The sequence below is a fragment of the Coturnix japonica genome, chromosome 1 (genome assembly GCF_054131305.1).
Source record: "Coturnix japonica strain WE chromosome 1, WE-NBRP24, whole genome shotgun sequence".
Lineage (NCBI taxonomy): Eukaryota > Metazoa > Chordata > Aves > Galliformes > Phasianidae > Coturnix > Coturnix japonica.
The window spans coordinates 17595859-17622033 of NC_140663.1; the positions used below are offsets into that span (position 1 = coordinate 17595859).

General features: G+C 38.1%; 2 protein-coding genes across 13 annotated transcripts in view; one reads left to right on the forward strand and one right to left on the reverse strand.

Annotated features, from left to right (window-relative positions):
* Positions 1-1797: 1797 nt before the first annotated feature.
* Positions 1798-15065, reverse strand: MLC1 (modulator of VRAC current 1). 10 transcript variants are annotated; one of them, XM_085518332.1, is made up of 12 exons: positions 14965-15065; positions 14085-14282; positions 12981-13065; positions 10915-10968; positions 10713-10814; positions 7543-7644; positions 6890-6961; positions 6301-6417; positions 5344-5400; positions 4204-4326; positions 3949-4116; positions 1798-2345 (listed from the first exon to the last, which is right to left on the reverse strand). In XM_085518332.1, the coding sequence occupies exons 6-12, from the start codon at positions 7600-7602 to the stop codon at positions 2271-2273; spliced, it is 672 nt and encodes a 223-aa protein (XP_085374458.1). In that variant the 5' UTR covers positions 7603-7644; positions 10713-10814; positions 10915-10968; positions 12981-13065; positions 14085-14282; positions 14965-15065; the 3' UTR covers positions 1798-2270. The 10 variants fall into 10 exon arrangements, with proteins under 10 accessions (XP_085374458.1, XP_085374141.1, XP_015707837.2 ...); XM_085518015.1 differs by having other exon boundaries at positions 3949-4113; positions 12976-13065; XM_015852351.3 differs by having other exon boundaries at positions 12976-13065.
* Positions 15066-19368: 4303 nt separating this feature from the next.
* Positions 19369-26175, forward strand: part of MOV10L1 (Mov10 like RNA helicase 1) — a 32330-nt gene continuing 25523 nt past the window's right edge. For all 3 annotated transcript variants that reach the window (XM_015852378.3, XM_015852386.3, XM_085518522.1), the window contains exons 1-2: positions 19369-19469; positions 21590-21774. In XM_015852378.3, coding sequence (XP_015707864.2) covers positions 19403-19469; positions 21590-21774 — 252 coding nt within the window. In that variant the 5' untranslated portion in view covers positions 19369-19402. The remainder of the gene's footprint in view (positions 19470-21589; positions 21775-26175) is intronic.

Genomic DNA, 26175 nt, shown 5'->3' on the forward strand with positions numbered 1-26175 from the left:
CCCAGGGGCAGAAAAAGTTTATTGTGAAGCACCTCAGCATTAGACAGGTAACACAAGCTTAGGGGGGAAAAAGGATAATCCAACTCTCATCTTTTGAAGATACTTACCTAAGATACAATCGTTCACAAAATGAATGACATTCGCATAATCTTCAGGCTGTCAGCTTCTCCCTGGGGGACTTCTCAGTAATGTACAAATGTTAGTACTTCTAACACTTGAAAAAACAGGAAAATATTATAAAACCAAACCGGTCGCCAAAGAAGCCTGACTAATCCAGTTTCTGAAACTAATTTAGATTTTATTATTTTGATCTGATGGATACTCTTCAGAAACACAAAACGCAGATCACAAACCATGCCGTTTTCTACTTGGAGAACACATTCAACTCTGTTGATAGTGGTCTACCAAGACAAATTATATTGGTCGGCCATAATTTTCAGTTCCTGGTATGGATCACATACGAGTCTGACTTTTGGAACAGGGGATGGAAACAAGATGGCGCACATGACTATGCAAACCACAGGTAAGAAATGTGACAGGGGAAGAGAAAAGAGGAACTGAAAACAAACATTCTGGTCATCTTCCTGCACTGAATTCATATTCAAAGTTTGGAAGAGGGCCTCTGAGTTTTTCAGTATCCTAAGCTGGCTGACTAAAACAGCAGGAAAGTATTCCTTTTTTGGTTTGTTTTCCTTAATTGATAAATTTCTGCAGGTTTAGTCAGATACCAGTCACTGCTAGCATGAGGGAGGATCTAAGAAGTTAAGCGCCTCAGCCAAATTTATTTTAGCTAGGACTACTTCTTTCAAACCATGACGTTAATTCCTGGTAAGCTAAGCAGCTGTACATAGCGACCATTCATTCCATTGAGTTCTGGTTCCAGCAAGACTCTCCCAGCAGGACCTCTGCAACACGGCACAGTGCTGTGTCACCAAGCTGACGCTAGAGGGGGCGATAACTCTTGTCCCTTGGACTTACGTCCAGCTGTAGGTTTCTGCCCAGGCTTAAATGCGACAAGGCAGCAGCACAGGCCTGCACCTGTGTGTTGTTTAGGGCATATATTAAGCCTCTCAAATGCACTTTCAATCTTCCTCCATCTTTGCTTCTGTAATCTTAAAAACTGCAGGTAGCTTTTAACTGCGGTGTGTCGCATCATGTCTGGAATATGCCCAGAAGACACTGATCTTATTTCCACTGAACCTTATTTCCACAAGAACCAATCCTTAAGTTATACCAGGGCTTTCTCCTTATTGTAAAGTTATCTCCCGAGCAGCTATTTCCTTCCTGCCAAGACTGAATCCACATTCTTGATGGAGCTATACACAGAAAGGTAAACAAACTATTTCACTCTGTAATAACTAGGCTTTTCCTGGTCATTCCTGAAAGCACACACCAAATCAATAGTAGCTTAAAAGATTCTTACCATTTCAAAGAGATTCTCAAATCATATGATGCAAAAAGAGACTAAAGAAACTCAGTGCCTTGTAAGTAGGGCCTTCTGAAGAAAGCGGGTTCCGTAAGCATGTGTCACTTACTAGTGATTTCTCCTCCATCAGTGCTCAGTAACAGAAGATCTAATTAAATCTTACCTTCTGCATAACCAAAGCCATCACTTCACAAAAAAGATACCTCTTTTAGATACAGATTCACTTTAACCAAGTCAAGCATATTACCACATACAAGAAAGCCAACCGCTGAGATGCATTCAAACTATTCTAAATACATTCTCTGCTTTCACTTTACAGTGATTCATGAACTGTCTTCATCCAGTCATCAATCAATATCTGAGATTTCATATCCTTGAGATAACAAAGACTTTTATTTATATAAAAGCAATGAAACGAAAAAGAACTTTACAACTCCTACAAAAGTGAAGTATAAGCAGAAATAACAATTATAATTCGTATACATAACTTTACAAAAGCATTTATCAGTTACCCTGACTGCATAACTGCAGTTATTACAATCTCTTGCAAACACATGAAGCCTACGGTCATATTTTATTTTGCTATCAGCATGTGAGTCATTGCTTTTTTCCCCAGTGATGTCTTTAAAAGGAAGACTAAGAGGCAGATGCCAACAGAAAAGACAGATTTGTTAAGAATGTTATCGACGTATCTCAAAATGATTAGAAAAGCAATATTGATTGTGTTATTTATTGGCTCCTAACGCTGTAACTATGTTGCTGTTTATAAATTGAAAAGATTTAAGCCTTAATTCAAACAGTAGATTTATTGGATTGGATTGCGGCTGTATTTGCAGAATCCAAACTACTGAGCCATCTGCACCACAACTGCTTTCCAGGCTTTGTCTTTGTCAAAATCCTTTAAGGTATTATTGGAAACCTGAAAGTAAACAAATTTCAAACAAACGGAAACACAAAACAATGCTTCGGTTAAAAGCAGAATTTTAAGCAAGTAAACTTGAGACAATCTGGGAGATCATAAACACGAGTAGTTGCAGTCTGAATACTGTATATGCTATAAACTGTAAAGCTTTGTATACTGCATAGTACATATTTACAACAGACAAATATAATAATGTAAACTGTGTTGTACTTAAACATTTGGGCCAATGAAATTTGGACAAATTCCTACTTTAAGCACATAACTTCAGCCATCTTGTCAATTTTTGTCAAAAAATTACTTAAAAGCTCTACCACCTAAATCTCTGAGCCCAAAATAGTAACTAGTAGTAGTCCCAACAGAGCAACTGAAGCAAGATTCATCTATACACATGCAAGTAAACTACGATCTTGCCTAAGAATGCAGACTACACAAAAGCCACAGAGACCTCCACCTCCACCTGTAACATTATTCCTGTGTTTAAACACTACAGGGTAAATAAGGTGTTGCTTTTCTAGGAAAATTCCTTTTTTTTTTTTTTTTTTGCATTTAACAGACACCTAGATAATCCTCAGAAGAGAATGGTGTAGCCATGCCATCACCTATGCTCAAAAATGTAACCTGCAGCTGTGGAAATGTTGCTGAGTTCCATCTTTTATACAGAACATAACTCTCAGGTCACAGATCCAAATGATCAGTGACTTCCACTGAATGTCTTCAGCAGCCTGAAGAGCACTTAAATCCACAGCTTCCAATTTCTATCACCAGTTGTGTAGCAGCTGTACTATTGCTGTGTACTGTGTATTTCCCACACATTTTATCCAGTGCTATTTCATTGTGGGTGCTCCTTTTAGAGCGAGGACCGAATCCAGCATTCAACCTTTCCAGTGCTGGGCCACACAGAAACCATCCAGTTAACACAATTTACTCTTCTCTCTTCCTTAAAATAGCACTTTGTTCAGAAGAGATGAGGGAAGCCTACAGGTTAAATGTGCTGTGCTGCACTGGAAGATGCATGAAGTTAATCTGTGCATACTGACATATCTGGATTCCACCAGTCCCTGGCAAGCACTCAAGCTACATGGAAAGTGGTACCAGCAATACTAGCATCACCATGCTCTATGAAAGTATTTACTGTTTCTGTAACTGAAAGGATGGCTTGAACATTTAAGTGCAGGAAGGAAACAGAGGATGTCTATTTTGATCTTCATTACCAACTTTAGTATAATACTTAGGACATGGAGAGCCCTGGAATTCCAGACAATCTCCTCTGTTCACTAGTTCAAACTGACCAGCACAGGTAGCGACTCACGCAGCTTTCCAAGTGTTGATTCTATGCTCAGTGTACCTAACACTTCCCATTTGCAGTTTAGGGAACTTAGAACTAACTCAGCTTAGCAAATTCACTCCCTTGGAAATTCACAGCCCTTGATAAGACACAACTACACTGACAACTCATTTCATGGTCCAAAACTTCTGCATGCGTTTAAAACATTTAATTTCACTGATATCTCATTATCAGAACATGGTCATGCAAGGCCTATCATTTTTGCTACAAATTCGTGCTACTTTTTTCAAATTCATTGTAGTTATAAATACATACCTCTGTTGTTCTGTACTCCTGTTTTTTAACCTGCGACTCTGTCCAGGACGAATCCTGCAGTTTCATTTTTGTCTTGTAATTTACACACTGTATTACAGTTCCAATAGTAAGGCATGCCTGAATTAGCAGCATCAACATCAGAAGCAACAGTAGTACATCATAAGACTGCTAAAAATAGAGACATAGATACCTTCATTCTTCTGTTGCTGCTTTAATAGGTAGGTGTTAATTTTCCAATTACATAAAAATACATACTTTAACAGCAGGTGGATAATTTTTAAAGATGTCAACAACTTGCATGATACTGAAGGATAAATATCCAGAAGCTGTGAACAACAATGGGGATGTGACACTACTAATGGCAATCAGGACCTCAACCTAAATAAAATAAGATTATAAATATTAAATGGGGAAAAAAACAAGTAAAAATGCTATTTGTGAGCTGTACCTCTTTAAGCAAACATAACAGAAGTGTAAGACTACACACACAAGATAAATCTTAACAGCCATTCATGCTGTATGGAGATACAGAAGCAAGCTTTGACTAAGTTTACTAGCCAAAACGCTCCTGTTTTATAATTCATTTTTCTTTTAAGAAGTGTGACAGAACTTCCGTCTAATTTTTAAAGTGTCTTTCAAATGCAGACAGAGGAAACAATACCAAATTTTAAAAGCTAGAAACAAAGTATCATTTCTTTTTCAGTATGCATGAAATACTGAGAATTAACAGCAGATATTGCAGACTTAAAATCTAAAACAACCACTCAAATCAAGTTGAGAGCTTTGAGGCAAGTTTATTACAACAAAATAGCAGCTTAGTTTTCATTCAAATATCATCCTAAAGGATCAAATTCCGACTTCTGTTGTGGTCATGCATTATTACTGACTTAAGTATGGTTGAATGACTGTAACTTAGAGCAGATGTTTTAAGGGGACTTAACTGCACATCTGGGACACTCAGGGAATAAATGAACTTTATACAAAGTCCTTCAGTTTTCTTGTTAGTTAAATAGATCAGGAATTTGTCTATAACAGGTTCTAGATCATATATGGGCTGCATCCCTAATTTTCTTCCTTCAGAAAGCACAGTACATAATGGAAGGATAACGGAATGGAGCTCAGAAGCATAAAAGCGTTTATCCATGTACCATATAAGGCATTTCTTTTCCATAAAGCAACATTCATTTCTAAGAAACCAGTAAAAACAAACCAAAAAAACAAACAAACAAAACCCACCAGTTCTTAGAATTTCATGGACTGGACTTCTTTTCAGAAAAATCAATACTCTTGTTATACAGTACATCTGTTACACTTGTAGAAGTAACTACAAACAACCAGGCAAATATGAGCATTATTACACTCTAATGGCAAAATTCAGGCACTTTACACACTTACCAGACATTTACTTGGATATTCAGCAGCCACATGACTTGCAATAGCACTAGGAAAGCACTAAATAGAATACAAGAAAGTGTAACAAAATAAGGATTTACAGTTACACAACTTACAACTGTGTAAGAGTGATTCCCACTAATCACAGATCATATCCTAAATTTAATAAAGACATGAAACATATGTATTTTAATGACAGTGCTGTGCATCAATTAATGAAACAGAGATAAAACTAATCTCCATTTAGCTTACATTTAAATGAGTGTCAAGCATTAAACCGACACATAATGAAATATTAAACACAAAACTTGATGCTTCTGCCTTAAAATCTAATGAATCCCACAGAACTTTGTGAGTTCTGCATGCTGAATAAGTTGTTTACAATTTTTTTTTCCATTTCCAGAGAGGGATTTTCCAGACATAGGAGCCATATATAAATTCATAGTCATCTTTCTCAGCTTGTTCAGGTTGTGGCAAGTAGAGTAACACTACATCCTTTACAAGTGTACTGTTTATAGGTGCAGGCTGTTATTAGTGACTACCATTAACAACCACAGATTCAGGCTTTAAAGCAGTTAATTCTAATGAACTAAAGGTGATATCCTAAGGAATCTACCACACTAAACTTCAACTCAGGTTTTTACTTTGCAGGCTGAAATACTCTAAAAGCTAGGAATTGTTCCGAGAAACACTTATAATATCTCTAAAACCCTTGTTTTATTACTCACTTCCATGTTACTGGTGACTGAAAACATATCACAGTATGTTTAAGGACTAAAGTCTTGTAAATCAAAATAGAACAATCATTACATAATAGACTAGATATACTGAAGTAGTTATTTCGAATGCAGCAATTTCCAATTAATGTCTGGGTCAAATAAACATTACAGTACAGTGAAAAAGAAAAAGAAAAATCAAATATGGTATTTTAAAAGAGAGCATTTATTTTGAACTACTTACAGCAACCAAGATCCAAAAGAATGTTACTGAAAGATATGGACCTGAGACTAGAACATCCATATTTAAAGCAATTATGCCACCAAATACTGATGAAATTCCAATGATCACTTCAATTACCTAAAACAAAGTAGAGCACACAAGTTATAAATAGTACATTTTAAAAACAAAATTCCTATTTGCCTGTGGAAAAGAAATCACTGGAAGGAGGGGGGAAAAAAAGCATTTATGCTATTAGATACACAAAAAGTCAATGTTCTGCAGATGGAAAATATGGCAAAACTCCAGCTGGCCTAAATGAAAGCAAGTTCAGCTTCATTATGCATGCTTATACTCTCATTTATTAGCTCCACTAAACAACAGTTTACAGTATTTATGCTTAAGTCATTAAGTAATTTTTTCCCATTGTACGTGGCAGTTATTTATCTCACAATATTCAGTTAGGATGCATTTTAGGATCCATCTTGTATTTCTGATTTTAATTATTTCATTGCTTACCTACATTAATCTGTTCCTAACTTTAAAGGAGTTTGGCACTTAGGATGATGCAGGAATAGGTATACAGATATACAGACACAAAATGAGTACTTACTGAGTATGACTTCAGAATTCGGGTAGGAAAGCTGACATTACTCAAAATAACGGTACTATCATACGTGGTATTCTAGAAGAAAATAAAAATCACGACTGAAAAAATATTCAAGTAATACATTTATTTTTACATTTTGTAGAACTTGTTACAGATCCTGTTACAGGTGGCAGGTAACATCTGGTTGACACATCAGAACCAAAAGCAACACCCAGTAATAACTGAGAATGTCAGACTGCAAGACTGCATCAATCACTGTGAAAATAAGCAAGGTAGTCCCAGACGAGCCCCTCAAGCACCCCTCAACAGTGAAATACAGGCATCTCTCTTCTCTACTTTCTACCATAGCCTTTCAAAGCCTGAAAGATTTCTGAAAATCTGAAGTAAATCCTTCTGATTTTGCTGACACGGTAACTGAAGGAAGACAGTTTACAGTATGACTTTGTCTAGCAAACAACACTTCCACCAGAACATGAAATGGCTTCAGTAATAGGTAAAAGAAGTAACACAGGAACGGGTGTGATTTGGAAAAGCACTTAAAGAAAAACCTGAATTCATTGTCCAGGTATAATAATATAGGAAAAAATCCAACACTTTTTTTAAAGTTACTTAGAAAAACATCAAAAACCAATCAACTCTAATATAAGGATACCTACTTTCTTTCTCATACAGCAGTCTTCAGTAGATCTAGCTGAAATGATCACAGTAGTTGCCATGAAGATTTCCAGCAGAATAAGTAGAATCAAGTTGAAATTTATCTGCCAGTGGAATTCCAGAGATAAATAAGTTACATCTTTAACATTAAAATTAACATGAGGGGCAGGATCCAACTATCTACATTCTGTGACACTTAGATGTATCTGTTGATAAGGTACTTTAAAAACTTTTTATTTCTGATGAATTTCTAGAACACTTAGTTGTCTGCATAATACTGAGAATACCTAATCTGAGAAAGAGACATTTATTTCAATTATGGAAACAATCTGCCTGAAGAACACTATCTTCTTCCAATAATGACAAGGGGGATGTACTGGGTACTGTTGCATTTTGCAGGACCTCCCATATGAAACCAGAAGACTGCAGCAAATCATAAACTCATAGAGCATAAGAACATGAGCAAGTCATAAACTCACAGAAACAGAAAGACAAACAAGGAGGAGTATGACTAGCCCAGGGGGTCAAAGGAAATCCACTGGGAGAGAAAGAGGGCCACAGGCTTCCAAACTCTACACTGCAATGCAGATTGTCTGATACAATGCCTAATGCTGAATGAAAACACATTCCAAAGAACTGCGCCAAGAATCCTAGCTCTGTGTTCTACCCAGTGCTAGTAGATGCAATTTTGCAACTCTTGCAGGTCTAACAAACTACATTACCATGTAAAATTACATATGCTGCCATTCCTTCTGCCGTTGTTCTTCAAGACAGGAATACACCAAATGGAATACTCAGTATTTTATTTTGGTTCCTTATCTACCTCTTTTCATGAGACAATATCAACTGTATGTGGGTTTAATAATCTTCTAGAGGCATGTGAGTTAGGCAGAGTAAATCTCCCTCTGTAACTCTTCAGAAGCACTATGTTCTTTTCCAGTGGCAGCCCAAAAATATCTGGTGGCTGGGTGTGGCCATTGGGCAAGGCACCAAACGTTTAAGGAGAACTAACTCCATTAAAAATCTATACAACCATATTACTACGTTCAGTGAACTACAGCGCTTCTTCACGGCAGACCAATTTATGGGATGATCAAATCTAAGTTTTTCTACAACATTTACCTTTCATAATATACATGTATATTTATTTATTTTGAAAAAGATCATAGGTGGCAGATTTTAAAGGCCTTTTTTAGGGTATTGAATCCAGCCTGTAAACGACAATGTTTTGACATGTAACACTGGTACCAAGATATGCTGACAAGGCCACATTGTACAGTGCAGCATCAAGCAGATCTTAAAGTTTGGGTCTGGAAGCACCATAATTACAGGGACAGACTAGTTCATTTAGTGCTAGCTCTAAGAAGGAAGTAATGGAAATTAAAGAAAAGTAGTAAATAAATCAGGTGTGGGTTTGTTTTTTTTAAATACTTTCCAGTATTTTTTCTGATGTGATTGCCTAGAATATCAGATAGAGCATTCCACTAACAAAAACTAGTTCAACACCACCAGACCAAAGTAAAAACAACTACAGTTCTGGAGTTCAGGTATTTTACTTTTTGTATTTTTTTTTTAATAGAAATACTGCTAAATCTGGAAGTAAACACTTTTTAAAACCATTGCTAACAATGGGAATTCAGTGTTAGATTTCTAAGCATACAAGAAAATTCTCACTGTAACTACCGCTGTTTACAAAGAATCATGTAAATTATGCCCTTAATCCTTTTCTGTGGGAAGAAAATATTGGATCAACACAGCCTTAACCACATTCACTCTGAACACGCAACAGGTATTAAAAATGTAGATTGTTGAAACCACAGAAACAGAGAATTCAAAATTAAATCATTTAAAGTTCAACACAGCTGTTTAAACACACACACAGAATCATAGAATCTTACAGATGTTCCAAACCATCTGCACAGGCCTGACAAACAGTGACAGAGGACCCAGAGGAGACTGATGCCTTCCTAGATCAATAACTACAGTAAAACAAAGTGAGCCAGTGTACACTGGGGCACACACTTCTGCTGAGGCAACCAAATCAAGCACCTACACGCTAGTAACTCCATGCACCCACATTATCCAAGCTTCCAGTACTGCAGGTGGTAATATAGTCTTTACAGACAGCAGAAGTCGTCTCAGCCAGCCACTAAGGCTGGGGTTCAATTCTACTGGCCGGTAGGGCCATTTGAAATACATACATAAAGAACACGCATGAATGATAATGGAGCAAAATGAGTCCCTTGGACTTATACTTCCTGTGCAGACACAGAAGTCCACTGTCTTGATGGGGTTGCTATCCTGTCCACAAACTAGTGGAAGGGAATGTGTAAGAACTCACTAGTATTAAGTCATACTTTTGCTCCCTCCCAAAATAATTAGACTATTTTCTAATATCTGTATGCTTTACCAGGAAAGGAATGTAAAAGGGATAAAGGCCCCTGTGCCCCCTGCTTGGAAGGTGGTGAGGGAATGCATGAGGTAACTGCTACTCTAGCAAAAAACTAACATGTGAAGAACTGACTGATGTAAACTGTCCATAGATATGCAGAAACCCAGAGGGGCATGATGTCATCTCATCAAACACAGGCACAAACTGCCTATTATCTAAAGTCAGTACCAGTTCACCTGACTGGACTGTCCAGTGTGTTAAATCTCCACAGCTCCCATTGACCTCAGTACTCCATTTCTGAAAGTCAGGTACAGAAAGTTGAACCTGGACTTTGTTCTGTCATTTAAAAAGCAGGTTTTTTACTTATTGGCCCAATCCATATACTGAATTTTCTAAGATGAAGCAAATACAATTAATTTACAAGTTCAGCATCTGTGAAATATGGAGCTAAACAGACATTATTGAGATAGCATAGCTAGCTCTTTAGCAAGTAATATCTTTACAGTTGGTAAAACTGGAGCGCCTTTCAACATCTCATTCATACTCATGAACTTAAAATATAATACAGGAATTCCATCTTCATACTGATCTCCAGTAAGTTTGCTGTATCTTTTATTCATGAGGTTTCATCTCTGATTTTAATTTTTCAGGTCCTGTCTTACTCCAAAAAGTAAAGTTATGCAGACTGAGAACCGTGTCATTCCTTTTTGTTTTTGTGTGTTTTCTTTGGTAAAGCAAAGATAAATGCTGCATTAATTAGCAATTATTCTATTAACTTACATTTATAGCTGATGGATTCAGGACAAGTTTGCATCCAAACCAAATTAAACATGTTGTTGTAACAGCAAATGTAGAGACAAACAGAATCTGAAAATTGGGTATCTGTAAAACAAGTTTCAGAATAGGTTTTACTCTCATCTTACAACAGAGATTAAAAAAAAAGATGCAATTGATATAATTGCCAAAAAACTCTTACACTTACCACATTAATTTTATTCCTTGCTATAGCAAAGCTCACAACTGCTGAAGGAATACACTGGGAAAATTAAGAGAGAAAACTAGTGGGATATTCTGCACAAAGATTATTAAATATATTTTTAATATGTATTTTTGAGTCAGATTTAATATTACTATTACAATTAATAATTGGACAAACTGAAAATAAAAACACTAAGAAAAGACCACCCTCTTTCCCTGGGCTCATTAATTACAACTGGTAATACCCCTCACTCTTGTCTAGCTACCCAGCACAATGTGATGCGTAAAGGAATGCATGAAAACCTCATGCATCATTCTGTGCCTCTGTTAGCTAAATTAACTCTAGAAGCCATCAGATATTTAAGAAGGAAAAGAAAAACACAGTTACTCCTGCAGTGGGCCTCCATATACTTTTAAAATGACAATGTAATGGTTGCTTAAAATCTCAGCCATACTCTTCTGAAAAACTTGGTAAAAACCAATCTGCTGAGAAATTACAGTTTAAGAATCATGCCTAGAACCTCTGATAGTTTCACTAGGAAAATTTCACTACGTAAGAGCAGAGCAAAATGGAAAAATCACACAAAAAGGAAGTTTCACAAAGTAATTTCTCAAGCCCATAATTGTTCCTCACCACACTATTACAGATCAAAGTCTGTTTTCCAGATATATGTAACTGTACAATATATTCATAAGTAAAATATATTCATAAGTAAAAAATACTAAGCTAAAATTATGGATAAGATTTTCACATTTAATGATGAATCATGTAACAAATGTTGCATTCCTTCACTAATTATCTTTTCACAAGTCTGAGCACTGACGGCTTAACAATGGAACCTCTATAATTAGATTAATATGGAAATTAAAAATTCTTGGCAGCACTTCCTTAACACCTAACTGACCTATCTTTAACATCACAAACAGAAACAGTTATATCCTGCACACCCTAGTCTCTAGAACACAATGTGACTGAGTTTAGGCAACTGATTTCTACCCCTAGTCAAGATGGTCAATACATTCTAGAGAGCAATTCTGCTTTTCCTAAGATAGACATTTAATAGTCAGTAGAATATACAGCTCTGTAGACTCTCCCAACTACACTGCCTCCATTATCTGCAGGAGGAACTGAAATACAGTGCCTACATAGAGACACCCAATGTCTTCAATGACAGCAAGCCATTCAAACACAACATGAAAGTGATCTGTCACTTAACCTTCTGTATCTATGAGATCGCTGGAAATGTTCAGTAAATACAAAGTTCAAAGAGGCAGAAAAAGATATATCTCAGAAGCTAAACTAATGTTTAGCAAAGACACTGACTTCAAATACCGCTTCAAAATTATTCTAATACCTCTAGCAGAAGGATAAGGCACAGCTCCCCAACAGAACAACCCGTGGTACTTAAAGCATTAGCCTTGCACCTAACTTAAATAAATCTGCAAGTCAAGTTGCAAAACAGTAATGACAAGACAGAATCCTGTCACAAAACAAGTACATCAGACTCATCTTAGAAGCAAAGACCTAAAGAGTAAGACAATCATATACAACAGTATAAGATATATATGAGGGTCTAAATGCACAGTAAAAATTACTGGATTTTGAAAAAATGTCAGATATGGTTGATTCATATTCATATATTATTAATAAAACAATTATAAAACAGAACTTTTTCAGTCTGCCACAGTTCTTGAGTATTATGGCAAAGTATAATGAAAAATGTAATACTTTGAAATACATTCCAGTAGTATTTAGGTGAGAAATTCTGCAAATATGCAACAGTGCAAATTTTCTTCAACAAAAGCAGAGAAATACCATTCATGCAGATAATTAATAGCTGCCCATGGTAAGCTGGTTAACAAAAATGGCAGCACAACACTATTTATGAAAACGGCTATTTCCTTAGTCATAGGCTGAAAAGTAACTTAATAAACTCTTACATAAAATTAAATTTTCCATGAAATAAATTAATAATAAAAAAGATTAAATACAAAGGGAAACAAATATACAAAATCTACTGGTTTTGCTGTCAAATAGCCGCAGCAAATAATTAAGAATGCTTACTGAACCTGCTGCACAACGTAAATAATCCATTTCAGATGGGAAAATATTTCCCAGATAGAGTGAAAACCCAGAGGTAATAAGGAGGCAAGTCTGCAAAGCAACAAATAACACAGATTAATACAATAAAACTACTGTAAAGATAAAAATCAGTAATTCCTTTGAAACTGAGCTATTGATGGACAATAATGTAGTCTTTGTGTGAATGATTTTGAAGCAAAATATCTAAGCATGCTGAGTTCTGAGGAATATGTTTCACTGGTTACCAAGACTTAATACCACGCAAGCATGTCTGAATCAGGTACTGTGTCCTGACTTGGCAGGCAACTAAGGAAATTATCACAGGGTAATCGCACAGGGTTCAACATTAATTAATTAATTAATTAATTAATTGATAGATAAATAAATTAATAAATAGTTTCAGACAACTTAAGTAAGCCTGTACTTTGCATCCTCTGTTTGGCTTTACCAATATTCACAGTTAATTACCCTATTAACAGTGAAACATTTCAGCTCTTAAAAAAAAAATGACTCTTCAAAACATACCAACTCAGAAATAAAAAGACTTAATTGTAATTGCTATAATGAGCTGTAAGTATCTTGGCTCAGAGCATGGAGTAACGTCATGCTTGTGCAAGATCAGTATCCAGTGATCCTACCAATGATACAAAAATTCACATCACTGTGATGTTCATGAAAGAAACATAAGTATGTTACTCATTACATTAGACTCCTATCAAATAACTCCATGACTTTATGAACACATAAAGTAAAATCTGACAACTACATATTGCATACATCCTTAGTGCCAAAATGATATTAGGGCAAGTAATATTAAGTTGATATTAAGTTACAACTACAACTTACTCCATTTAATGTTAGATACAAAAATCAGCCTTCATGAAGTGTATTTAGTTACTGAAAAATGATCCAAAGAATATTATTAGTCAATTAAATGTTACATTCTAAGTTTGCTTTGTTCCTTTCCATACAAATATTTCTATTCACTTCTATCAGTTGTATAATTATGACTCCCCAAATGATCTGAACCAAAACAGACTGGAGAAACCCCCCCTAGGATGTTTAATTTTTACTCTTGGTAACGTACTTACACCCATCAGCAAAGAAAAGATCCACGTTCTGTAAATAAAGCAAGGATGCAGCCTCTTTGATAGCTGAAGGTCACTGGATTTGATATCTGGTATATAATTTCCATTCTCTTGCTTTCCCCGCTCCAAAGTTGGCATTCTGTCATAGCTGAATTCTTCTCGGTAACCTTCTTCCCTGGTCATAACACTTTGTAAAGGCAACTAAATAATAACGGCAATGCAGAGAACAAAGAAAAATCCAAAATCTAAGTTAGTTTCTTCATCTACTTGGATCAGTACCCAAATAAGTTTGGCTTTTTTCTGTTTAAGAAGAATAAACAAGTAAAAGTTTGTACAGAGCTGTATTTATATTTTGAAGTACGCATGCCTGATAGGAACTAATTGCACTAAGTAACTAAATTACACTGTATAGCCATGGTTTGCAGTACAGTTTAAATACCAACAAAGTGAAAGTTTGTGTTTCTACACACAAACTCAACAGACTTTTATGGTAAGATCTCAAAAATATTTTTGGAGAGGCATAATTTGAGGGTAACCCTACCACCAAACCATTCCTTTTTTTTATTTATTTGGAAAAAAACAAACCAGAACCCTGTGGTATAGATGAACATTTTTAAACATGTTTAGATGTTAAATTGCATTTGATTTTAAAACTCACCAGGCATCTGAAATGACCGACTTCACCATGACACCAATGAGCTCACAAAATCACAGCAATTCAGCTACAGCGATCTTTTTCTAACTCATCCAATAGCAACCATGTTGCTTGTTCGCTTAGCCCCGTTCTGTTCATCTCACTGCTTGCCAATCCGTTCCAATACCTTGAGTACCTTACATTACAGTTACTGCACATTTTTCTACAGTTAAAAAACTTCACGCTTACCTCTGACTGAAAAGTTAACTGTCAGTTTAAAACAGTCCCGTGAACGTAGATGCCCGTACACTTTGTGATCTTCTCACCACTCAGTGAGTCATGCCGTCTTTGAAAAGTTCTCCCTTACACTTTGGCTTTCAACAACATCTATTCAGATACGGAACAAAAGCACAGCAAAAACTTGAGTTAAGCCAGGGAACAGGAAAATGCTTCTTGAATTTTAATTAACAGAATACACTGGAAAATGACCGCACTACACACGTCAAGAGCTGCTTCCAAATCACACCAGCAAATTTAAAGAGTTTCAAACAGCTTTTTTTGTACTACCATTTACTTGGCATATTAAATTAAATCATCCTTGTAGTTTATCAGTTTTAGTTATTATCATAACTCGTGATAATGATATTCAACAATCTAGTCTTTGTTTCAAAAGAGCAAAAGCTATTTATAACACAGTGTTCTTCTAGAATAACCTACTGGTAAAAAATTCAAGTATCAAAAAAAGTTGGGAAGTTACAAGTTAAAAACTTATCGAGATCCTTATCATCACTGTAGAACTCTTTATCTTTTTCTATTAAGCTTGGCTTTCTGGACCATTCAGATAAAACCTGCACATTGGCATCATACTGACATTCATACTTAGACCACGATGACTACACAATGTATTTAAAATCCAGTAGGCATGCAATGGCCAGTGAACACTGGATCCCCCTCCTGCTTATTAGGCAATTAAAAAAAGAAAAAAAAAAAAAAAAGAAAAAAGAAAAAGAAAAAAAAGAAAGAATGCTTTTATCTTGAAGATGTTGGCATCTTGACAACTACAGCACTGACAGGGGCTTTTGTGTACACTTTAATGAAGTAACGAAGACACAATTAGATTTTCAGCACTTTTGGCCAAGAGCATCACCTTTTTAAAGCATGCTAAAAAAAACTTCAGAGCACCCCTACTTTTCATTTTGGGCTGACTGTGATTTTGTTCTTCTCAAAATGAAAGCTAATATTAAAATATATATATATATATATTAAAAGGTACAGTTTTAATAGTCTGAAACATGGAAATTAATCACGCATGATACACAGCTGGATAGTGTTTTAGAAAAGAGGGGAAAAAAAACCCTGTACCCTAACAAAACTGTCGTGAGTAATTAAGCCTTTCCTTCTGCTCCAAGAGGGACATGCTATGCAAGTATTTCCACTCCTTGCATCCTTTCAAAGGCTGTGTTTTAATGGAAAATGGATAATGCTGACTTCACATCCTTTTCAAATACTACTAGGTTCTAGGAGCAAGAGTTTAGCACAAATTAGTACAGATATAAAATAAGATCATGGTTTTTTTTTCCATTTTGACCATTTAAGTCAATATAGGGAGAAAATGGAGAACTATTCAGATATTTATTTGATCTCACTGAGTAAAAATGAATTTAGAAACTCTTATGTCGCTGCACAAAGCAGCACATAACAACACTAGAAAGCTTTGCTGAAAATTCCAAGTAATCCAGCCAGAATGGAACCCAAAGGCCATCTCTCTCAATCAGGGCACTACAGCATTTCATCTGCTTACACTGTGATTCCTTCTTCACCCTTTCCTGAACACGTCCTTGTATTTGTTGCTTTACTTTTTGCATGGAAGTTCAGCGTGTGATTTATGATACTCTCTAGATTTTTCATCTGTCTCAACCAAAAACACTAGAATTTCTGACTTCAGCTTCTACTCAGACTCTGGGGAGGGGGGGGAGGGGGGGGGTCCTTTATTTTAGTTCCCTTTATATTGTGTTTCAGATTCTGTACAAAATCCTGGGTACTTGTGCATAAATGCACAAGTCATGATCTGGCAGTCAGAGCCCAAATGACCTTACAGCCCCAGGTGATGTACAAAGGTGTTTGTATGAAGAGATTCCTACTAATTTTAAAAGGTGCATAAGAAACCTGCACAAAGACTGCAGAAGATGCAACAACTCCAGTAGGACATCACAGACTTCTCAAAAAGGTTTACAAACTATGTATTTTTATTCTAAGTTGAGTCAAATGATATCAAGAGATGATAATCATATCAAATTTTAAAAGGCTTCAAAGGACAACTTACTTTAACAGCTACTAATGACAACTGAAAGGGTTCAGACACCCAAAGCAGCTGTAGCAAGCGTTAGATCATTTGCCACTGTTAGTATCTGCATTACTTTGGTATTTTCAGGTCTTAAAACCAGCTCTTTGAAGTACTTTGTTTCTCTGGAACCAATTCCTCAAATTCTTTGGTTTCCCAGCTTATGTAATGGGGCAGGTACAGAACAAAGTTCAGGCCCAGTTGCTTCAAAACAGCTCCCCCATTGCAACACATTTTTATTTAGATTTGTGATCTTTCACATTAATTGAAACCAGTCTGATCAGTATATATACTATCCACTTCATGCTACTGCAGTATTATATGCTTCTAATAAATGGATGCAATGAACAAACAGAGCACATTCACATTCTAAAGGACATCCAGGTTAAATACTTGCCTTTTCCAACTTGCAGTAAGATTGCTGAGCAGCACAAACAACTTGTGAAGGCTTTCGTAAATAAAGTCACAGGAAGGATCTTCAGACAGGAATTTATTGCCTTCTAAAGAGATCAGTGACTACAGGCACTCATACTCACACGTCCCTCCTTCCAGTTAGCATCACATCCCCCCAGTTACTGCAGAGCAAGGCTTGGGAACCCATGTGCAATTACTGGCAGCCAGAATTTCCTTGGTCTAGGAACTGTGCAGAGCTCTATAAAAAGCATCACATAGCCTGCAGTGCATTCCTAGCCCTTCCCTGCCTAAACAGAGCTAAGCTAACTGTACAAGTACAAAAGGTTGCCGAAGACAACCGCTACCCTCGCCCCGGAATCTGCTCACAGACCACGCCACCTTCCCATAGCAAACAGCCTTACAGCAGTTTCCCATAGAGGCACAGGCTACACTGCCAAACCTCCTGGACCCTCCCTCTGTGGCCTTGTGCTGCTGCTCCTGACAATGCTACCAGGACGCTGAGCTCACCAGCTCAGAAACTCGCTTGTAAAATGCCCTCTGTTAAATTTAAAGGAGCTTACACCAAATACCTAAAGCACACTGTGAGAGGAGAGATGGCAAACAGACCGGCAACATCCATTCACAGCCCAGAAAGCCAAAGGTATCCTGGGCTGCAGCAATAGGCGTGTGGACAGTAGAACAAGGGAGCAGATCCTGCCCTTCTGCTCTGTGCTGGTGAAGCCTCACCTGGAGAACTGCATCCAGATGTGGGGTCCTCCATACAGGAGAGACATGGGCCTGTTGGAGTGTGCCCAGAGGAGGGACACAGAAGTGATCCAAGGGATGGAACACATTTCCTATGAGGACAGGCTGAGAGAGATGGGGCTGTTCAGCCTGAAGGCTGCAGGGAGACATGAGAGCAGCCTTTCAGCATCTGAAGGGGGGTGTAAGAAGGAAGGAGACCAAATTCTTTGGTTTTGCTGCTTATAAAATGTGTAACATTCTAAAGTTCTTTCCATTGCTTTGAAACACGCTTGTGCTGTTATTACAGTAATTCAACAACAACATGATTCATTGAAATCACAGAATCACAGAATTATCAAGGTTGGAAAAGACCTACAAGATCATCTAGTCCAACCATTACCAATACTTCCCGGCTAAATCATATTCCTCATCACAACATCCAAACGTTTCTTGAACACTCCCATGGTCGGTGACTCCACCGCCTCCCTGGGCAGTGCATTCCAATGCCTGACCACCCTTTCCAAGAAGTAATACTTCCTAATGTCCAGCCTGAATCTCCCCTGGCGCAGCTTAAAACCATTCCCTCTAGTTCTATCACTGATTACATGAGAGGAGAGGCCAACCCCCAGCTCACTACAACCTCCATTCAGGAAGTTATAGAGAGCAATAAGGTCTCCCCTGAGCCTCCTCTTCTCCAGACTGAACAATCCCAGCTCCCTCAGCCGCTCCTCATAAGGCCTGTGCTCCAGATCAGAAATCATAGAGTCATCATGGAATTGCGTGCATACATGTGCCCTCCCACATCAGCCTCCGCCTTAACACCCCGGTGTGTGTGCCCCAGTGGCGCAAGTGGTAGGAATGCCGCCTTACAACACCAGGGCCCGGGGTTCGAATCTCCCCTGTGGTACAAGTGGTAGAAGTGCCGCTCTGCAGCACCAGAGGCTCGAATCCCGGGGGTTGGACTCGATGATCTCTAAGGTCTCTTCCAACCCACACGAGACTATTACTATTATTACTATCACCCTCAGGCACAACACGAGCACACTGAGGAGTCACGGCCCCGCTCCCACACACAGCCGGCGGCCACGGCCGAATCGTCCGTCACGTGACGCCGAGCCAGCGCCGTGATTGGCCGGCGGCGCGGCGGGCCGCTGCAGGGCTGTGGGAGCGGTAGCGGGCGGTGTGCTCGGCGTGGTGCCGCTGTGCGCGATGCTCGGCCTGATCTCCAAGGTCGTCTCCTACTTCTGGAGACCTGCGGATGGCCGGGAAGAAGGAGGTGCGAGAAGTTCCACTTCGATTGTGTAGCTGGGTTTGGAGCTCGCACCAGGCTGGGGCCCTGAGGGTCGCGGTGGTCCTGTCCCCGGTGAAGGGGCTGGTCTGGGAGCAGCCTGCTTCAGGAAGGGAAGGACGGGGAGAGGGGCGGCTTGTAGGCTCCCAGCCTCGTTATGGTGTGCCCGGCAGCTGCTTCACACGGCATCGCCAGAGCTAGTTGGGCTGTGGTGAGGGCACAGAGCGGGGTGTGAAGGCCTGTTGTGGTGGTGGGCAATGGGTGCCTTTGGCCTTCCCATGTGACACTGTTTCTGTGAATAAACTCACACTGTTTCTGTGAATAAATGGAGGTGACAGCATAACCTCAATGCTGGAGGCTTCAGAATGGTGTGTGTTCAGGATGCTTTTAGTGGAGTAATAATAATAGCAGGACTAGGGGAAATGGTTTTAAGTTAAAAGAGGGAAGATTTAGGTTGGATGTTAGGGGGAAGTTCTTCACTAGGAGAGTGGTTAGGCCCTGGAACAGGCTGCCCAGGGAGGTTGTGGATGCCCCGTCCTTGGAGGTGTTCAAGACAAGGTTGGACGGGGCCCTGGGCAACCTGATCTAGTAAAGGTGTATGTTTGGTGGCCCTGCCAGGCAGGGGGGTTGGAACTACATGATCCTTGATGTCCCTTCCAACCCGGGTCATTCTGTGATTCTGAGTTACACAGAGACCTCGTGCATGAGGGAGGAGCAGCTGCACAATTAGACACATGAGAAACCAGGAGACGCTTCTGTTTAAGCCTAGGACAAGCAATGAAAAGATGTTTTAAAAGTTTTCCTTCTTACTCAGGTAGCTTAAACTTAGTTTGGGATGTAAGTGCTGTTCACTGCACCACATAATTGTACAAGTGCAGTCCATCGTGTGCCCGTCCTGCTGTGTGTTCTCAAGTGCGTTATCAATGTGCTCTGAGGGTTTTTACATGAGCTCCCACTGGAATGTTTGTTTCTAAGCCACTTTCTGTGAACTCAGTGCCACACAATACAGAGAGCTGTGTTTTTTGCATGTGGAGCCTCATACACATTATACAGCATTACAGCTTTTAAACACAGCGTTGTATTTCGATTTGAAAATATATGCATATATTTTTACAGTAGAAATGTGTTGGTTTTTCTTCCGTGTATAGTAATGTTGTGTTTGGATTGTAAGATAATACTAATTGCTTGAGGTTGGTCTGAGTTTGTAGGGAGGCTTAACATGGTGGAGCGCCCCAAATGTCTTCAGTAGATGCTCTGTGTCAGCTGTAAGATGAACATCAACTGTGATAAATGTAAAGGGGTCTTAAAAAAAGACAGTTTACTGAAACTTATTAGTAGTACTTTTTGTGTATGTATGAACGCAGAAAGCAAAATATGCTGCCCTACTAGTAGTCTTGGTTGTTAGCGGAGCTAATAGTACCTTAGAAGTAAAAAGTGGATTCAAGTGTGTTAGTTTAAGCCTGAAAGTGAAGTGCAGTGCTGTTGTGTAGAAGTTTCTGTAATTAGTAGGTATATACTACTTCTCATTCAAAAGATTGGAAACTATGGATTTCCAGAGGAACAGCACATCTTAGTTTATAGGCATATTGACTATAATATAAACAGCTGTGAATAATTGATTTGTATAACATCATGCTTATTCACTTTACCTCCTCCTGCAGTATAGAAAGCTCAGATGTGTTAGATTCTCTATGCAAACAACGTTGAGAACTGTTTCTTTTAGTGTGGAGAATATTGCAAATAGCTGTTGGTCTAAAGCCTTTGAGAAAAGTTGTTTATCTTGCAGTTTCCTTCTTTTTGTTGTTGTTGCTGTTGTGTTCATTTCAAGCTTTTCATAATGCAATTCTTTCATACAGCTTCAAGACAAACATTATTTCTACTTAACTGGCGTTTTTCATTAATTGAAACCATAACTCACTGTAAGTCTTCAAGTTTTAAAAATATCAACAGTTGCAAACTGAATGATTTCACATTCAAGTTGGACAAGGGAATGATTTTTTTATATTATTAAAGTGATAGCACTCTTGGTAGCATTCATTCATTACTTGCTGAATGGTTCTGTGAACAAGTGATTTGCTCTTACCCCAAACCTTTTCCTGTGAATGCAGGTGACAAAGAACTAAAAACCGTTCAAGGAGTGGTGACAAGATTTTGCAATGATTATGGATTGATAAATGACCTGATAGTCTTCACGGAGCATGATGTTGTAAACAATATGCCGCTGGCTGTAGGACAGGAAGTTATTGCTACTGTTGAAGAGGACAAAATATCAAATGGCTTGAGGGCTGTCAAGGTAAGAGATGAATATAAACCGTAGTCTCTCAGGGTCTCACTCTGTACATTAAGACTTTAGAAGTCCATATATATTAAGTCTCTCTATAACTTCCTGAAGGGGGGTTGTAGTGAGCTGGGGGTTGGCCTCTTCTCTCATGTAATCGATGATAGAACTAGAGGGAATGGTTTTAAGCTGCGCCAGGGGAGATTCAGGCTGAACATTAGGAAGTATTACTTCTCAGAAAGGGTAGTCAGGCATTGGAATGCACTGCCCAGGGAGGTGGTGGAGTCACCGACCATGGGAGTGTTCAAGAAACGTTTGGATGTTGTGTTGAGGAATATGATTTAGCTGGGAAGTATTGGTAATGGTTGGACTAGATGATCTTGTAGGTCTTTTCCAACCTTGATAATTCTGTGATTCTGTAAGTCTCCTGAACAGTACAAATCTGCCAGCTCTTTACCTACTGGGAATGTGTGAGTTTGAACTTGTTTTATTTGGGTTCCTTTAGAATATTATCCTTTTGTTCTCAGTCTCTGACTGTCGGTCTACGTGCAGTATATACTATACTATTGGTTGAAATAATTGTGTCAATATTTAATTACACTCGTGACAAATCTGCATATTAACTTTTTCTAAACTTCAGTTATTTTTATGATTTTTTTCTTGACACTTCATCTGTAAACTCACTTAAGGCTTGATTATCCATTCCTTCCAACTTTAATCTACTGTAATGCTTTAGGCTTAACTCAGAAGTGCCTGAGAAAATTGAGTGCTTACACAGAGATGCTGTGTTGAGTGTCCTTTCGTATGTTAACATGACTGGTGCTTGAAAGGCTGACAGGAGGAGCAGATGGTATCTGGGTGGTACAGAGCCCATCTTCTTGGGTTGTATCCACTCAGCTTAACTGCATTTCACTTTAAGTACAACAGAGAACTGCTGTATTTCATCTACCAAACTCAGATATCTGAACAGCAGTCCAAGCTAAAATGAGTGAGGCCAGGTGGACGCAAGCTGCCTATACAGAGCCAGTCTGTGTGTGATTGTGATTTCAAAGTTAAAGTACAGTCTTATAAATTGAGAACCTGTAATTAGGGAACTTAAGAGGTTGTGCTGTTATAAAGAACATAATCATCATGGTGGCTTCAGCATTGTGCTTCAATTAGGAGGAAGTGGTAAGTTATTAACAAAAGTTATGTAATGTGAGTTCAATAGCCAGTTACCAGATTTAAAAACTTCATGATTACTATTTACTTACCTTTGCTAAACTAAATCAACAGATAATATGCGCATAAACTAGGGAGATAAAAAATCTGAATTGATTTGGGATTTCAGAAGCCTCCTGCCGTTCTTTTATGCCATACATATCCTGATTTATTGGGTTTTTTTATCCTGATTTTGCTTCTTGTTTGAGGCATTTTTGTAAGGTGCCAGCAGCATCCAGCAATAACCAGCTGTGTGATGTAAGCAAGTTAATACTATCTTGGCATGTGCAGCAATTTGGTTGGTAACAAACCAAAGTAAGGTTAGACCCCCCCTCCCTTAAAATCTGTGGGTTTGATCCATTTATTTTAACTTTCCAGGTGTCTGAAGTTCAAACTAGAACATTAAACTACAGAACACTTGGAAATCCACTTGTATTCATGTGCATGTGTGGGAGCGTTTGTGCCGCATATGCACAAGTGCTGTGCAGGGCATGCAGTGCTGCTGCCTTGTTGCTGCATAAAACATCTAATTGAAGTGTAGGAAAGAATGCTTGTTTTGAAAGGCATGTGCTACATGTGTGACCTTTATGTACACATATGTGACTGAAAATGTCATGATTTTATCACTGCCTGTTTATGATACTTAGCTTTTGAAAAGCTGCTCTTTTGGCTAAGAGGCTCTTTGTAAATAGTGAGCCGTAGTCTCACAGGCAATTGATTGCTTGAACACTTCTAGATAACACAGTTCCATGCACTGTAACAGTCTTTCCATCAATATGAATGTGTGGATGCAGATGCATGTTTAGCATATAGAAGAATTGCTTCCTGTAAAATACGTGTTACTGTGGGTGATAGTCCAGAAAGTTTGGGGGGGGGGAGGGGTAATTATTTAAGGATCTTAGGATTTAAAACTAATTTAATCAGTCACTGTAGCTGTTAGCGTTATGGAAAGATCTGCATCTACTTAACCTATGAATAGGAAACCAATGCAGAGATGCTGAATGCTGGCTGAAGGCCATTTAGGTAATCATTATTTATCAGTAGTAAGCATAATTCTTCATCTGAATATATCAGTCCAAGGGGTAAACACCAAGTTAAACGGGGAAGCCAAACCTTCTGGCTGCTATAATGAATTGCACATGATAAATTCCTCTCTAGAGACTTCATGGAAATAGCCTAGAGGCTATGTTTTATTTATTAAAATAAATGCAGGCCTCCAAGTAATTTTTTCTAATGGCTGAACTGACAGCCACTGTTCTGTCTGGTAAAACTGAGTGGAAGTGTGGCCTCTCTCTTCTAATTGAGTTACATTTTACACCGTGTGGCTTTAGGTTGTTAAATGTTTTTTTATATAGCTGTGAAGTCTATTGAGGAAATATGGGGGTACTTCGACAAACTTGGAGCTCCAGAGCTGCTTTGCTATTGTCTAATGAGCTCAAACTATTTCTGAGATGTTAGTAGCTCGTAAGAATGAGTTCGGGTTGTGGTGATGTTTTTTATTTACTTATTATTTTTTTATCTGAATTTGAGACATCTTTTTAATGCTTGATTTCAGGAAGACTTCAAAGGTTGCGTATTTCCATTTTTCTCTCTGTTGTTTTTTTTCCCCTCTTTTTATCTGGGATATACTTCAGCAATTGTTCATGTTTCTAAAGTAAATAAAATCCTTTTTCCTCTCAGAACTGTGTCGGATAACAGCGAGCAGTAAAGTGATCAGAATTTTGAGGGAGTTTTTCTTCAGCGAAACAGCTTCTTTTTGAAGACAGTGCTGCTTCTTTGCTTAAATGAGATTAAGGAAAGAAAAGTAGCGAGAGTCAGACTATATGTCTAAAAGGAAACGTGGAAGGTAATCTAGTGAAAGCGCAATTAAAAAGAGAAATAGTATCTTGTATGATATTCTCATATAATTTTATTATTAGTAGAATCTCATAAGTAAGGAGACAAAGTCCATCTTCAAAGGATGCAGTAGTCTGCAAGTTCTTGCAAATAAAGGAAAATGATTTAACTTTTCTTCTTGGATTAGAATAAGAAATGCATTTTGGATTACTTTTGGACTAGAGTAATCATGGTTATACTAAGCTTTCTACACTAGAAGTCCTGCGTTTTCACCTTTGGTTGCAAGATTGTATGTTAATCACTGATGTAAAATATCTAATTGCAGTAGAAGAGCACTGTTGTCCCTTTTCCAAAGACATATTCCTAAATACTTGAATAAAAACGAATGCAGTTTGTTCTTGATTTAAATTGTGGGTCACTTTCTAGGTAGCAGCACAAAGTTGAGATGCACTGAGAGTATTGCTCGAAGCAGTCAATAGCAATTCAATCACAGCTTCTTCTGAGCATAGGGAAATAAGATTCTTTAGTCCCTTAGGCAGGAGAAAACAACTTCCTGACAAATGTAATCACACTGACACAAAACTGCGTGCGGTATTGTATATACAGTCTTAACAAATAATGAATAAATGGGGATAATTGCTTCCCTTGATGTACTGGCTTTTTATATCATAGTGTATTTTGTAAGCTTTTGGGAATAAACTGATTGAGACTTGTAATTACTCCAGACTGGAACAGCTTTGTGACTGCCTCTCACTTGTGCAAACAGTATGGTGTTGTTTACAGTAAACAGTGTAACAGCTGCTGCAATGGAGTGTACTGAGATAGGATCGGTCATGCTGTTAGCTCCACAGCTATGCATGATACCACGGCAGGTATGTGCCAGGTGTCCTTCTCCTGGCCAAGGGTAAGTCTTCCTGTAGACTCACTGTAAATCTTACACAGACACTATATATTCTCTTACATAGAACTCTTTGTCCATTCCTTTGCTGAGCAAGCCACCATTGAAAGAAGAGCTAACTCAGGGAGCTTCCATGACTGGTTTTTGTTTTGAGGTGATATACCAGTATCCGCATTAAGATCAAGAATAATCAAGTAATATTAAAACTGTTTATTCTTGCTTTGTAATGTTCTGGGTGAAAACTGTGCCTCAAAAAAAAAAAAAAAAAAAAAAAAGGCCTGTGAAAATATAGTAATAGCATTTAATCAGTGTAAAATTACTTGTAATGTTTGTGAAAAGCGTGGGTGTAGGGCTGTGTTTTCTGTCTGTGCATAAATGCTGATCTGTAAGAGGAGGACAGCATGGTATAGATTCCTTTATCACTGTGACTTTTTTTACATTATATGGTAAGTAAATACTTTCAGAGTTTCTAATCTTCCTGT